Source organism: Phacochoerus africanus, chromosome 1 (genome assembly GCF_016906955.1).
Source record: "Phacochoerus africanus isolate WHEZ1 chromosome 1, ROS_Pafr_v1, whole genome shotgun sequence".
Taxonomy (NCBI): Eukaryota; Metazoa; Chordata; class Mammalia; order Artiodactyla; family Suidae; genus Phacochoerus; species Phacochoerus africanus.
In genome coordinates this window covers 95,350,318-95,366,118 of record NC_062544.1, presented here as the reverse complement: position 1 = coordinate 95,366,118, position 15,801 = coordinate 95,350,318, and the positions used below count along the sequence as shown (strand labels likewise).

Genomic DNA, 15,801 nt, shown 5'->3' with positions numbered 1-15,801 from the left:
AGGTATTGTCACTACTGTAGCTCTGGTTACTACGGTGGCAGGGGTTTGATCCCCGGCTTGGGAACTTTTATACGCCTTGGGTGTAAACAACAACAACAAAACAAGAATAAACATTGAGACCTTCATTATCTGTTTTACCATTTTTCTCTCCCTCAGGGTAACTGGCCTGATTGTTTGACCCACAATCGCTCAAATATTCTGAACATTTATCCTCAACAATACTGCAAAGGAAGATGCTCTTTCTTCTACACAGGAATAGATACTCTGTACAATAGCACAGTTTTTTTAAAAAAAAGACTATTTAAATATTTTTATTTGGACTGAGCCTTTACATTAGTTCTCTGAGGATCCCAGAGGTTGAAATAAGACATTCTTGCACCTAGATTCATGGAAGCACATGGAGGATACACCTTCCTTTGTTTGGTCTGGGGGACTATGTTCTTAGTATGTGGGGGAGTACAGATAAACTTGTGGGCAGAAGCCAAATGTTTAAAATTTGAAATTATAGACTAATCCTAATAAGCCATAAGTAAATGCTATTAATTTTCAATGGCATATTTTTTCTCAGTGAAAACAATCTCCCTTTGCAAATAGAGAAATAGTAGTTATTACTATGAGGCATAGAAAGATCATTTTAGTATCTAGTTCAATATCTATAATCTATAAAATAAATTCATTGTTCAAATTCCTATTGTATGTTATATCAATAAAAATACTTCTATCAGTTAGCAATACTGGTTTTGGTTTTAATGAAACAGGATGAGGAAGCTGTTGAATAAGAAATATCCCAAACTTTAGAATAAACCCAGATTTATCTTGTGTGTAGCTTGACGCTGGAGAGGTAATTTATGTGTCTCTGGATAAGAGAAAGGTTTATACTTATAATGAATTACAATCAACAAAATTGAAACAGACTATGTAATACAGCCTTTAGTCCCAAATAACAAAGGACAACATCTATTCTTCACGTGATTAACAGAACTCAAGGTGAAGGGGTTTTTGTTTGACAAAAGAGCAATAATATTTTGTAGAATTATTTATATTGCCTTCTGGCTCAAAGTTAAAATACAGAATTGAAAACGTAGAGAGTTATGGTTGAACAGTTTTAAATTTCTGGAATCTGTGACACCAGATTTTAAGTATCACTAAACTCAAATTCCAAGTGAATTAATAATAACTGGATTGAATTTTCAAATAGACATTATGTGTAGAGAAACAAAAATTAGTACAATCTCCTATTATTATAAGTAGTCATTTTTAAAAAAGTATACTCTGGAGGCTTTTGTTTGTTTGTTTGCAGCACTTGTGCATGCAGAAGTTCCTGGGCCAGGGATTGAACTTGCAATACAGCAGCAACCCAAGCTATAGTAGCAACAATGCTGGATCCTTAACTCCCTGCACCACCAGAGAATTCCACTTTTTGTCTTTTAATAGTTAGGATGAAAAAAATTCTTAAAAGTTAAGAGAGAATATTACTGATAAAGATTAACTTCTGTTTACCAAGTACCAGATCTGCACAACTAAACTGTGGATTTTTTCAGATAAGTCAGTGCACTGGGACACGTCTATGGTTTAGGGTAATTCCCTAAACTGGCAACCTTGCAAAGCACCCCTCAAATATGCAACCCCTACAATAGCAACAAGAGACACCAGCAACCCCATAAATAGAAAACCTACTATTTGTAAGCCAGTTTCTGGCCAACACCTTTCGGACTACAATCTGTGAGCCTGGAGAGCAGCATGGTCCTCATACTAGGATTTCCTTGTTTTACCTCCAGGGAAGAAAAACAAAGTGGTTTTCTATTCTGTTATACTCACACTGATGCATGCTTCCCCTCTATTCCCAGCTCCTCCCACGGCCCATCTTAAGAAAACTACAAGGAGATGAGTTTGGTTGATCAGATTCATAAACTGAGTCAAATAAAAAACAAAAAAGGAGGGGGTGTTTAAGCAAATATACAAGTCCCAAAGAAGATTTTCCTATTTAAGAAACAAATACCATTATCCACACCAGAAAATAGATACTCTAAATAAAGGGGTCTTTGCTTGCTTTCATAAATCATATATAAAAGGCTTTGGATACCAGTAATTAATTCATTTTGTCTAATTTTAATATTTTCCTATGAATAATTATTCCATGGAATTCTTATAGATTGCAAGTCAAGATAAAAGAGGTAAGGAGTTCCTGCCATGGAGCAGTGGGTTAAGAATCCAACTGCAGTGGCTCTGGTAGCTGAGGAGGTACAGGTTCGATCCTCAGCCCAACGCAGTGGGTTAAAGGATCCAGCACTGCCACAACTGTGGTGTAGGTCACAGCTGCAGCTCACATTCAATCCCTGGCCTGGGAACTTCCATATGCCATGGGTGCAGTCATAAAAATTAAAAAAAAAAAACAAAACATAAAAGAGGTAAATCTTGCAACCTAGGCAGGTTTAGTTATTAAGTTACTAAACAATATCTCATTAAAAATCCCTCCCCTGGAAGGCTGTTTCATAACCCTGCCTTACAGTGGGACAGAGTTTGAGAACAGGGAAACTGAAATTAGTATGAAAAGAACCTTATATGTTAAGGTTTCCATTGATGACTTAAAGTGATACATGGACAATTTTCTGTATTAAGACATGTTCATTTACATATATTTCAAAATGTAAAGCACATCTAAAGAGTGCATTTACACTTTAAAATTTTGGTTAGGACATTTTTGGGGGTAATGAAAATGTTCTCAACTTTAATCTGGAATGGTAGTTACATGGGTATATATACATTTAAGAAAAACTCATCAAACTCTACACTCCAAGATCTCTACACTTAATTTCACTATGTTTACATTCTACTTCAATAAACAAATTAAATTGAAAAAAGGTAAGTCAAATGAAAGAAAACTATAGTAACTAACAGTATAGAAAATGGCAAAATGAGGAGTTCCCGTGGTGGCTCAATGGCTAACGAATACGACTAGGAACCATGAGGTTGCAGGATCTATCCCTGGCCTCGCTCTGTGGGTTAAGGATCCGGCATTGCCGTGAGCTGTGGTGTAGGTTGCAGATGAGGCTTGGATGCTGCGTTGCTGTGGCTCTGGCATTGGGCGGCGGCTACAGCTCTGATCAGACCCCTAGCCTGGAAACCTCCATATGTCGGGGAAGTGGCTCTAGAAAAGGCAAAAAGACAAAAAAAAAAAAAAGAAAAAAGAAAAAAGAAAAAGAAAATGGCAAAATGATAATGGAATGCCTGAACAAGTCAAGTTTCAGGAACACTGGCCTTTGGAAAGGTGAACGATACCTACAAGCAAAATCCAAACAGAATCAAGGAGTTTTGAAGCCTGATTATGACTCTTCCCAAGGGGTTACTCTGCTCACTATTCTTTCCTGGGATTTCTCTCTGCCTAGGGCTAGAAGCCCGCAGTAGAGATCTATTATAATATTTATCTTTGTAGAAAGATGCATATAAAGCTAAATGAATCAAGTGAGTTGCAGTAAATGAATTCTATATCAATAAGCAAGCTTATTAGCACAGATATCCAAACATTGTCATAAAATTTAAGCAACTTCTCTTTCAATTGGGCAATGAAAATTTCCTGCTTATAATAAAGAATTTTCGCAATAATTGGGGGGAAATGTATTTTTCATCCAAAAATATAATAGCTTGAATTTTTCATACACAAATGCATATATCAAAAGAGTAGTCACTAATTTTGTCTTATAAGGTGGTATAAGTTAAACATTTTTTGCATTAATAAAAATAAACTGTTAGGAAAAAAAGGTACCCCCCACACACACACTCTCTCTCTACATATAAGCCCAAAAAATTAAAAAACAGAATTGAAAATAGATCCTTTCCAATTAGTCACAAACAAATACATGGGCTAGCCTTAATTAGAAATATATAATATTCTACACTGAAAAACTAAAGCAAAATGAATAAAGAGACAAGCTATGTTACTACATGGGTGCACCTAGTATTACAAACATGTAATTTCTCTATAAATTAATACATAGATTTTCTATATACCAACCATCACCTCAACAGAACTTTTCTTGGGACCTGACTCAGTATTTCTAAAGTTCATCTGTATGCTGTTAAAACTACTTAAATTGTGCCTTTGTTGGGGTTTCCATGGGAAAGGCAAGGTAGGGTAGAGTAAATAGTTTAGGACCAGGAATTTTAAATAATTCTGGAAGGTCCTGGTCTAGAGAGGTGGATCTTCAGTTTCATAGAACCTGGTCCTGGGATGATTTAGGGAAGGAGAAATACTGGCTTGGTATTTGAGAATTTGATAAGAAGGCAGTTTGTGGGGTAGAGCAATGAAGCATCACCAATTAAAGAAAGGATCATATACATTAAAAATAAAGAAACAGTAACTAAGGCAATTTGGAATTTATTTTAAGACTAGATACATGAGGTTTTTTTTTTTTTTTTTTTTACTTTATTTTTTTTTTTTGCTTTTTAGGGCTTCACCCGCAGCATACAGAAGTTCCCAGGCTAGGGGTCAAATCAGAGCTACAGGTTCTGGCCTATACCACAGCCACAGCAACGCAGGAAACAAGACTTGTCTGTGACCTACACCACAGCTCATGGCAATGCCGAATCTTTAACCCACTGAGTGAAGCCAGGGATTGAACCTGCATCCTCATGGATCCTAGTCGGGTTCATTAACAGCTGAGCCACAAAGGGGACCCTGACACATGACTAGATATAGACATTTTGACATGTTAACTGCTATATGTTATATTATGAAGAAGGAATATTATATAAGATAATAAAAGAAAAACAGTAAAGGGAAAGATAACTTATTAGTCAATAAATGGCATTGAGGCAACTGGTTAGTAGGGGAGGAAAAATGTCTTTTCCCCCTTCCCTTCTAAGTTCTCAGTTGGGGCCCCCGTAACAAAATACAGATTAAAAAATGCAAGGCATACATATTTACCTAAATATCTATATCTAGTCATGTATCAGGGTCCCCTTTGTGGCTCAGCTGTTAATGAATCTGACAATTTACCTCAAGTCAAAGAAATATGGCTACAACAGTAATAGAGTATTATGTAGACTGGCAACAACATCTTTAGTATGCCTCTCAACAGTGTGGCATCTGCATGCCTGTTGGTGAGAGTGTTACAACCTGACAACAGGCTCCCATCCCTTTCTCAGTAATCCTTCTCCTGTGAACTGTTCTGAAGAAACAATCCAAAACATGTAGTAGGACAAGAAGCTACGTTCGGAAAGAGTCTCACCTAAGTGTCACCAGTAGCAATAGGAGAAAGGTTAAGTGAATCATATATAACATATTTTGTTTTAACGAAAGGGCAGTCTTCTAAAGCTTGTCTCAAAAGTCCTTAAATCCTAAGAGAAATATTTTACTACATATCCATGAATCTAAAATGCACAAAAAATAAAAACTACCTAAACTTTATTCACTCAAACTAAGCTTGAGGCTAAGCTTGCTAATACTTTCAACAACTAAGGAAAACTAAGTAAGGTTAACAAAAGCACCTAAGGGGAACTTTGTGGCCATGGGAAACTCTCCAACCATAATGAGCTCCTTTGTATGATGATGATGGCAATGTTTACTCTGCCTTCCATTGATAGGGTCTGAAAGAAAAGACAATGTTTGTGGAAAGGCTTTGTGATCTGAAAGTACTATACAAATGAAGTATTGTTTAAAAGCTAGAACTGCACCCCTTCATAAGCATGAAATTTGAGATTCTTTCAGAGTCTAATATACTAAATGATTTAGATACTAAAAAAAAAAGACACTAAAAAGTGATTTAGTATCTCAAAGATGCTAAAGTGATTTAGGAAGCCAGAAAATTGCTTAATGAAACCGTGGCTTGCAGACCATGAGACCTGGATTTCTCTTTCAGCTCTGACACTACTGTTAAGTCACTTAATACCTCTGGAACAGTGTCTTTGTAAGAACAGTTATGGTAATACCTATTTCTTACTGATACTGTGAGGCTCAAATGAGGCAGCCTGTGTAAGTGTTTCTCAAACATAGCAGATCTTTTACAACCTAGTGACCTTCTTTTATAACAAATACTTTGAAACTTATCATTCCCTATCTTGATGTGAAACTCTTAGACCACTAACCAGGAGTATCCTGGTTCTTTGTCTTCCTTTTAGCAACCCTAATCTCTAAACTCTTTTAGTAATATCATTTAAAACCCTAACCAGAGAATGCAAATTGGTGCAGCCACTTAGGAAAAACATACGGAAGTTTCTCAAAAACCTAAAAATAGAATTGCCATATGATCCCGCAATCCTACTCCTGGGTGTATATCCAGACAAAACTCATTCGAAAAGATACATGTACTCCAATGTTCATAGAAGCACTATTTACAATAGCCAAGACATGGAAACAACCTAAATGTCCATCAACAGAGGAACGTATAAAGATGATGTGGTACATATATACAATGGTATATTACTCAGCTATAAAAAAGAACGAAACAATGCCATTTGCAGCAACTTGGATGGACCTAGAGATTTTTATACTAAGTGAAGTCAGTAAGAAAAAGTCAAATATGATATCACTTATATGTGTAATCTAAAATACGACACAAATCAACTTCTCTATGAAAGAGAAACAAGACTCATATACATAGAGAACAGACATGTGGTTGCCAAGGGGGAGAGACAGCGACAGGGAAGGATTGGGAGTTTGGAGTTAGCACATGCAAACTATTACATATAGAATGGATAACCAACAAAGTCCTACTGTACAGCACAGAAAACTATATTCAATATCCTATAATAAATCATGATGAAAGATGAATTCAATAATATGAAAAAGAATATATAAGAACATATATATTTATATGTAAAAAGAACATATATATATAACTATATATAAGAATGGATAATTATACATATAAAGAATATATATAGTTACATACAAAAACTGAGTCATTTGCTGTATAGCAGAAATTAACACAACCTTGTAAATCAACTATACTTCAATAAAATAAATTTTAAAAAAATCTCTCCTTGCAAACTGGCTCAGTTAGAAGCTGCATTCTACTCCCTCCCTTTGCTACCAGATATGGCCATGTTACTAAATTTTGCCAACAGGATGTGAGAGAAGTGACATGTGCAGCTTTGGGTTTTCTTATTCAACAGATCATCTGTACTCCTTTTCTACTTTACTTCTCTCCATGGGCCAGAATGTAGATGTGTTGGTGCAATCAACTTTCAACCATAAAGATGAGGACCATACCCTAATAAGACAGAGGGAGTGACTTTGTGGGGCAAGGCCTGGTCCCACCCTGAATTGCTGGCTCCCTTTGGTCAGGTACATGATAGAGGTGAACTTCTATCCTGTACGATTCTCTGTAGTTTGGACTCTCCTGTCACAGTATTATAGTCTGTGTGCTAGTTAATACATCTGACTACATGAATAATTTCAAAAGACTGTAACAGTATTATTAAAAAAGTGAAAAAAATGTGTTTATAATAAAAACCAATGTATTTTTCTTTGTATATGCTTAGGAACAACTACATTTGAAGACATCAGCCATAAGATATATGTTAGTCATCCCTGTCATGCTAGAAGTGAAGCAGGATGGTCACAGTCATGCTGTATAGGATCTATGGGAAAATGTCAGCAGAAGCAGTGGTACAGGAGAGACACCACGTTTAGTAAAAGATCAGACATTTGCAACTGATAAGAGAAAAGAAACTAATCTTAAATAGAGATAATATTTCAAAAATAAATTACAGATTGCCTGAGAAGTATAGAAAATGAGAAGTCTGGCATTTTCCAACACGAGCTTGCCAAAACAATTCCCAATGGGGAGAATAATTCTCTGTGCCATGACATGGGATGACCTAGTAACAAAATGTCCAGAAAAATACATATCCTTTCTTGAAATTCCATAATATATCAGTACATACAGTCAGTCTCTAGTACTTGAAAAGAACTTGACCATAACTTTCCATAGGTGAGGAAGAGTATCTTGATAAATTTGGAAAAAGAAACAACAATATGGAGTTTCCATGACTTTAAAAAGAAAAAAGGAAAAAAAAAAGGAACAACAATATAAGATGTACATAAAAACTTAGGTAGACTTTTAAAGTCTGTATCAGAGTAAGACTGGAAAACAATATGCTAACCCCAAATAATTTCAATATGTAATGTTTATAACAGATTTCTTGTCAGTAGTCTAAAAAAATGGAGGGTAGCAACACTACAAAATATTTGTAAATGCTTATTTTTTAAATTCAATAAGATCAATATATTCCATGTAACTGTTAATTTAGAAATATTTGATCATAACTGTTTTAAAAAGCATCTCAAATTTCCTTTTACATATTTGTAAATGTTTTCCATGGTTTCTAAGTAACTACACTTCCACTGTTTACAAGTAAATATATGGTTGAAGACGTTAAAATGTGTCGAGTTGAAAATAAGTAAATTATTCAATAATTTCAAGAAGAATATGTTCATTCCCTTTCAGCTTTCTTCTCCATAACACACCCTCTAAATTCCTTGGCTTTTTGTCTGGTATGTTATATTTCAGTATGGTTTTACATTAAATCTCTACACAGTTACATCTGTAGTTCGTTGAGTCCAGCAGGATATTCAAAAATCACGTGTAATGTCGGACAGTTCCCATTACACAGTGCTGTTCCCTGCACTGCAAGATTTCTAGTGTCCCTAACCTCTGCCCAATAAAATGTCTTGTATTCCCTCAAATTACTATGTCCCAAAACATGTTCACAAATTCTAAAACATCTCATCTCAGTATCTTTCGAACTATCTGCAGTAAAGGGCCAGTTACCTCCCCCTGCCCCCTGATTCTAAGATCTATACTTTCATATTTTAAAAAGTTACTGGGGAAAAAATGAAATAAAAAACAAAAACATACAAAATACAAGTTCCATTTTATTACACTCAACAGACAGAACTTACTCTGTCAAATTACCATAGAAGTTTCTACATGGTTACTCTCAGCTTTTGCTTTTATCTCATTGCAGAACAATAAATAAATAGTTCACAGGCAGCTCTGGTCCATGGGCCACATTTTGAATAGCAGACAGTTCCTAGAGACAGTTCTGCTTTTATTGAAAATCACTAGCAAAAATAAAGTGATATATATAAATGTTAGTTATTATTATCTTTATAATCTTTTATGCTAGATATTCTTTAGCAGAGACTGAAATCAACAATTCTATCCACATTAACAGCCCTGCACTACTTCACATACTCCTGTCTCAATCTTCAGACACACAAGGCCTATTTCCTTCCTTTTTTAAGGGGCAGTCTTGTCTGTCTTCTATGATACTGAATTCCTGAATTCTTTTCTGCAAAGGTGCATCAACAGTATTCAGCCAATGAAAAGTCCAGATTCCTTTTATAAGGCCCAAACCAAAAGGATAAAACAAAATTGGATTTTTTATTTCTTGGCCACTCCATGGCATATGGAGTTCCCTGGGCCAGGGATCAGATCCGAGCTGCAGTTGCAACCTATACTTCAGCCATGGCAACACTGGATCCTTAACTCACTGTGCTGGTTGGGGATCAAACCTGAATACCAGTGCGCCAGAGATGCCACCAATCCTATTGCACCACAGCAGGAACTCTCCAAATTGGAATTTTAAAAAATGTTTTTTTTTTACAGCTGCACCTGCTGCATATGGAAGTTCCTGGGCTAAGGGTCACATCAGAGCTGCAGCCACAGGCCTATGCCACAGCCACGGCAAAATCAGATCCGAGCTGGATCTACAGCCTAAACCCACTGAGTGAAGCCAGGGATTGAACCCACATTCTCACAGAAACAACATTGCATTTCTTTTTTTTTTTGTCTTTTTAGGGCCACACCCATGGCATATGGAAGTTCCCAGGCTAGGGGTCGAATAGGAGCTGCAGCTGCCATCCTACTCAACAGCCAAAGCAATGCAGGATCCAACCTGTGTCTGTGACCTAAACCACAGCTCACAGCATTGCTGGATCCTTAACCCACTGAGCGAGGCCAGGGATCAATCCCGCATCCTCATGGATACTAGTCAGGTTCATGACCACTGAGCCACAATGGGAACTCCCAATGTTGCTAAGCTGCTGAGCCACAACAGGAACTCCCCAAATTGGATTTTAAAAGGTCTCATAAAATATACCTACAGAGAAGACAAAAACGATGCTCATCTCACTGCCTATCCATCTGCAGGTTTGAGCCTGACATCCTCTCCTTACTCCTCCAGGTTATACTAAACCTTCTGTGGGTCCACCCTCTGTCAGCCCACCACTCAACATGGGAAGCAGCACAGTTTAGGCTTTTCTTTCAATCACAATTCTTTTTCTTCTGACACAAATAAATTATCTGTCCAGTAGACTTTGTTTTAGTCATTGACTCTCTTTATCAGGGGTGTTCCGTAAAGAATATTGTCACTTGAGGAGATGTCAAGGTTCATCCTATTCCAATCATAGTTTTGACAGTGAGTATAGATAAACATCTCTCTGCATACAATATACAGCATGACATGTTAAATTTTTAATATTCTTTTAAAATGTCTTGACTTTACAAATTTCATTAAAAAGATTTGTACAAATGTCTGATGTGGAAGTTCTCTACTACTTAATTTTAAGGTAAAGTCCATATTAAGCTGTGAATTTTAATAATTTGAATTTTATGAAGAGCTCACAATACAATAACATGATACATAAAAATATTTTAATATATGAGAGTATATACAGGTAAAAGCAACTATTTGTTAACTTAAAATTTTCTATTATTCTAGGATCTGATAATTTTACAATATTGATATAAGTAATCATAAATATTAAATTTTAGTGTCAACCTAACTTTTAGAAGAAAAAAACTGATGTCACTTTGTTTTTAATTAATTGCATTTTCTTTTTAAAATATTAATCAAATAGTATTAATAATATGGATTTCGAAATCTGTGTATTATATTTAATAAAACATCATCTTACCCTTTTCTTGGCCACCACTGCAACTTTGCCATCTGCTTTGGATTTGTCTGTAAGATAATAAAGTATGGCTGTTTCAAAAAAGTGCCTACACTCCTGTTCAAATAAATGCAACATTACAGTTAGAATTTTCTACTTCCGCATACTGTGATAGGTGTTTTCAGTGGTTCTTTGGATCAAAATGCTAAAAAAACTCAGCTCCCTGAGCTCAGTGAAACAAAGTAATCCAAAATAGTAACAATGGAGATTCATATACTTATTTGACAACCCCCTTTCCTTCAAATCTGATTGACTGGTTGGCAGTCCTCAAGGTAGCATCCAATGAATCTCATTTTCTGGTGCTGGCAGCTGTGTGCTCTGGATTGTATAGGACTTGGAATTAAATCCCATCTACTTTTACTTGCACGTTTACTACATGTCAGACATGGAATAAGGACTTCATAGAGACAACATCTTATTCAGTCCTCGTGATAGGCTTGTAAGGTATGTACTCCATCCTTACTTCACGGCCTGAGGATGTCACTTGAGGAGATGTCAAGGTTCATCCTATGCCCACTATACTTTTGACAGTGATTAGAGCTAACCATCTCCCTGCAAATAATATGCAGTGGGGACGGATACAACCAACTACAACTCCCTTATCTTTATGCCTGTTGCCTCTTATTTGGGCCCCTGTGTTGCCAACAGTGGCTCAGAGAAAGACTCAGCAAGAATGAAGACTACAATCAAAAAGAATACAGTTGACCTTTGAACAACATGGGAGTGAAGAGTGCTGACTACTTGTGCAGTTGAAAATCTGTGTATGACTCTGGACTTCTCTGAAACTTACTAACAGCCTAATGTTGACTGGAAGTCTTACCAATAACTTAAACAGCCATATAACACATATTTTGGATATTTATCACATACTGTATTCTTAGAATAAAGTAAGCTAGATAAAAGAAAATCTTATTAAGCAAATCATAAGAAAGCAAAAATACATTTATAATACTGTATACATCAATGCTGTAATTTTATGCTATCTGTTTATAAGATGAATCATCTGTCAGTACCTACATCAATATTATCTTACATGATACAAAACACTTAGGATGTTATACATATCACTAACACTACACTACACATCAAAACTGAAAATATATGAAAAAGAAATTTTTATTCATAGTTACAGGATTCATGCACAGATAACAAAGCAGCAGCAATATGACTGCTTTATGGTACCCTAGTATAATTTATATGATTGCTTCACAGTAGCCTCACTTATACACTAATGAATGAGTCATAATAAAATTTTTATGACATACAATATTAGAGTGATGCTGATAAACAGTGTGGAAAACACTTACAATTCATGTAGAATGGATAAGCAATGAGGTCCTACTGTGCAGCTCAGAGAACTATATCTAATCTCTTGGGATAGAACATGATGGAAGATAGATAAGAAAAAGAATGTATGACTGGGACACTATGTTGTACAGCAGAAATTTACAAACTACTGTAAAGCAAATACTGTAATAAAAAGTATTAAATACTTTAGTAAATACTTTAATTAAAATGTTATTAAATACTTTAACAAAAAATAGATGACCAAAAAAAACCCAGGCTGTTGATAGGATGATACGCTGTTTTCCAATTATGAGAGATACACTGTACTATAATGTAATTCTTTGAAAGCAAATTTATAAAACACTAAGAAAATCAACACGATTAATTTTATGTTAAATATTACTTATCTTGTGCTTATGTAAGCACAGGCATCCACTTCAACACAAGCCTTATACATTATTTTACATGATGAATGCTTGGTGATGACAGTGACACAAAAACATCTCATATAGTTCTTCCCATACAATTATTAGATTTTCATATGGAGATACTCACAAAATACACAATGGATACGTTTATTAACTGTACAGCATGATGACAATTTACTAGTCATTAGATGGCAGTGCATCATCATGAAGAACTTTATCCTTGTCGTTTTCACTTCCAGCAGGCTGAGGAGGAGGAGGAAGAGGAGGGGTGGTGTTACTGTCTCAGGAGTGGCAGAGGCGGAAGAGGTGGAGGAGGTGGAAGGGCAGGCGGGAGAGGGAGGCACACTCGGCATAGCTTTATAGAAAAACATCATAATTTCTGACCTTTTTGCTTTTTCACTTCTCCAAAAATGTTTCTATGTGATACCATCATTCTTCCACCAGTTGCTTTGGTTCCCTTGCCTGTATCATGGAAGGGGCCATATCATAAAAAGTCAAAAGTAGGAGTTCCCCTTGCAGCGCAGTGGAAACGAATCTGACTAGGAAACATGAGGTTGCGGTTTCAATCCCTGGCCTTGCTCAGTGGGCTAAGGCTCCGGTGTTGCCGTGATGTAGGTCACAGACGCTGCTCGGATCTGGCATTGGTGTGGCTCGGATCTGGCGGCTACAGCTCTGATTAGACCCCTAGCCTGGGAACCTCCATATGCCGCAAGTGCAGCCCTAAAAAAGACAAAAGACAAAAAAAAAAAAAGTCAAAAGCAGGCTTGAGTAACTGGAGAACTTCTGCTAGATTGTCTGATAACTGTTTTTTGGCTCTGTTTCTTCTGCATCTTCCTCATCATCTGGCACTGTTTGGGAGTTACTCACCTCCATCAAGTCTTCTGTTAATTCTTCTGGTGCGGTATCTAGTGGCTCTGTAACTTTATTTAGTGATTCTAGTGCCTAGTGTATCATAACTCGAAATCCTTTAACCCATCTTTTGTTGACATACCCACAATCTCTTTCATGATTTCCTTGATTGGCTCTGTTGTAAATCTTGTGAATTCATGTGCACATGGTCACAGTTTTCTCCAGCAGAAATTTATTGTTTTGGGCATGATATATTTCATGGCTTTTCAGTAAAAACAGTGATATCTTCAATGGTGTATCCTTCTAGTCTTCCATGACGTTCAATCAAAATTCTCTTCCATGGTGGTGACAATTCTTCCTATAGAGCACCACAATGTAATGAACCTTAAAGGTCCTTATGGTGCCCTGATCTAGAAGCTAAATTACAGTCTTTGAGTCTGGGGACAAGTAACTCACTTTTATGTCTTCAGTGTTAATTCATATAGTTCTGGGTGGCTAGAGGCATTATCTAAATCAAAAGAACTTTAAAAGGGATTCCCTTATTGGGAAGGCACTTCCTAACTTTAGGGACAAAGCATTGATGAAAGGAATCCAGAAAAAGGCTTCTCATTGTCCAGGCCTTCTTGTTGTACAACCAAAAGATTGGCAGCTGGTGTTTAATTTTTCCTTCAAAGATCAGGGGTTGGCAGATTTATAGATAAGGGCAGTCCTGACCAGAAACCGAACTGCATTTGCACAGCACCACGGAGTTAGCTAGCTCTTCCTACCTTAAATGCTGGTGCTGGCTTCTCTTCCTTACTAACAAATGTCCTTTGTGGCATTTTTATTTTTTATTTTTTTCAGAATAGGGCACTTTAATCTGCATTAAAAACCTGCTTGAGCAGACATTCTTTCTCCTCAGTGACTTTCTTAATGGTGTCTGGGAACATGTCTGCTGCTTCTCCTATTATCTTGACATTTCTCAAGCCAAACCTCTTTCTAAAACTATAAAACCATCCTTTGCTGCCATTAAATTCTCCAGCTTTAGATCCTTCACTTCCTTTTGCTTTAAGTTGTCAAAGAATGACCTCACTTTTTCTCAAATCATATTAGAGTCTACAAGTATGTCTTTCTGATAGCAACCTTGTTAAAACGCACATTAAGGCTGCATTTTTCACGCCAGATAAAAAGGTATTGTGAAAAATGTGCACAGTTTTCATGCATGCTGGTGCAGCCACAGCTATGGCTCCACAAATCTTTTTTTTTTTTTAACAATGGCTAGATTCATCCATCTTGAAATGGTGGCAATGTCAGCTGAAGACCTCAGTCTAAAGTACTTATCAAGCAATTCAACTTTCCCTTGTCATGTCATGACTTTACTTCTTAGGAGAACTTCCTAGCATCACAAGTAGCACTGTGCGGGCCCCATGGTGTTGTTCAAGGTTTACAGTATTACACTAAACACAATGAAATATGTGAGAACCATGAGACCACTTTGTACTCTAATATGCAACTTAGTGGAGAGATGAACTGCTCACATGAAGGTCACAGCATTTTAAGCAGATGTGCACTACACTTGAGCTCACCATGGAGGCAATGGGAGATGATTATAAAGTTATTAGCATGATACAATATGTACTAGTGTTAATTTTATGTGATTATTTAACATGCATCTTTACATATGTTTACATTTCTCTGCACTGTCAATGGTGGTGTGTACAATTATGTGTTTGAGTATATTTTGATAAATTTTAACTTTTTAGAATAGATCAGCATATATTTTATGGTAGTAAATGATAAAATAGACTAGTATATTTACTGGTCTATTTATTTTATTTTATTAAATTTATTCTATTTAAAGTATAGTTGATTTCCAATGTTGTATTAATTTCTGCTCTACAGCAAAGATTTAGCTACACACACACACACACAGACATGTTCTTTTTCAAATTCCTTTCCATTATGATTCATCACAGGATACTGAATAAATTCCCTGGGCTACACCGTAGGACCTTACAGTTCATCCATTCTGTATGTAATAGTTTGCATCTGCTAACCCTAAACTCCCAATCCATAGCCCCTACTCCTGTCCCCATGGCAACCACATGTCTCTTTCTCTATGTCTATGAGTTTGTTTCTGTAGATTAGTTCATTTGTGTCATACTTGAGATTCCACATATAAGTGATATCATATATTTGTCTTTTTCTGTTTATAGTATGATAATCTCTAAGTCCATCCATGTTGCTGCAAATGGTATTATTTCATTTTTGTGGCTGTGCAATATTCCACTGTGTATA

General features: G+C 36.2%; 1 protein-coding gene across 3 annotated transcripts in view; it reads right to left on the bottom strand.

Moving 5' to 3' along the window:
* ZCWPW2 (zinc finger CW-type and PWWP domain containing 2) overlaps nucleotides 1-15,801 on the bottom strand; it is a 139,855-nt gene that overhangs the window by 21,686 nt on the left and 102,368 nt on the right. For all 3 annotated transcript variants that reach the window (XM_047769343.1, XM_047769339.1, XM_047769333.1), the window contains one exon: nucleotides 10,925-10,971. In XM_047769343.1, coding sequence (XP_047625299.1) covers nucleotides 10,925-10,971 — 47 coding nt within the window. The remainder of the gene's footprint in view (nucleotides 1-10,924; nucleotides 10,972-15,801) is intronic.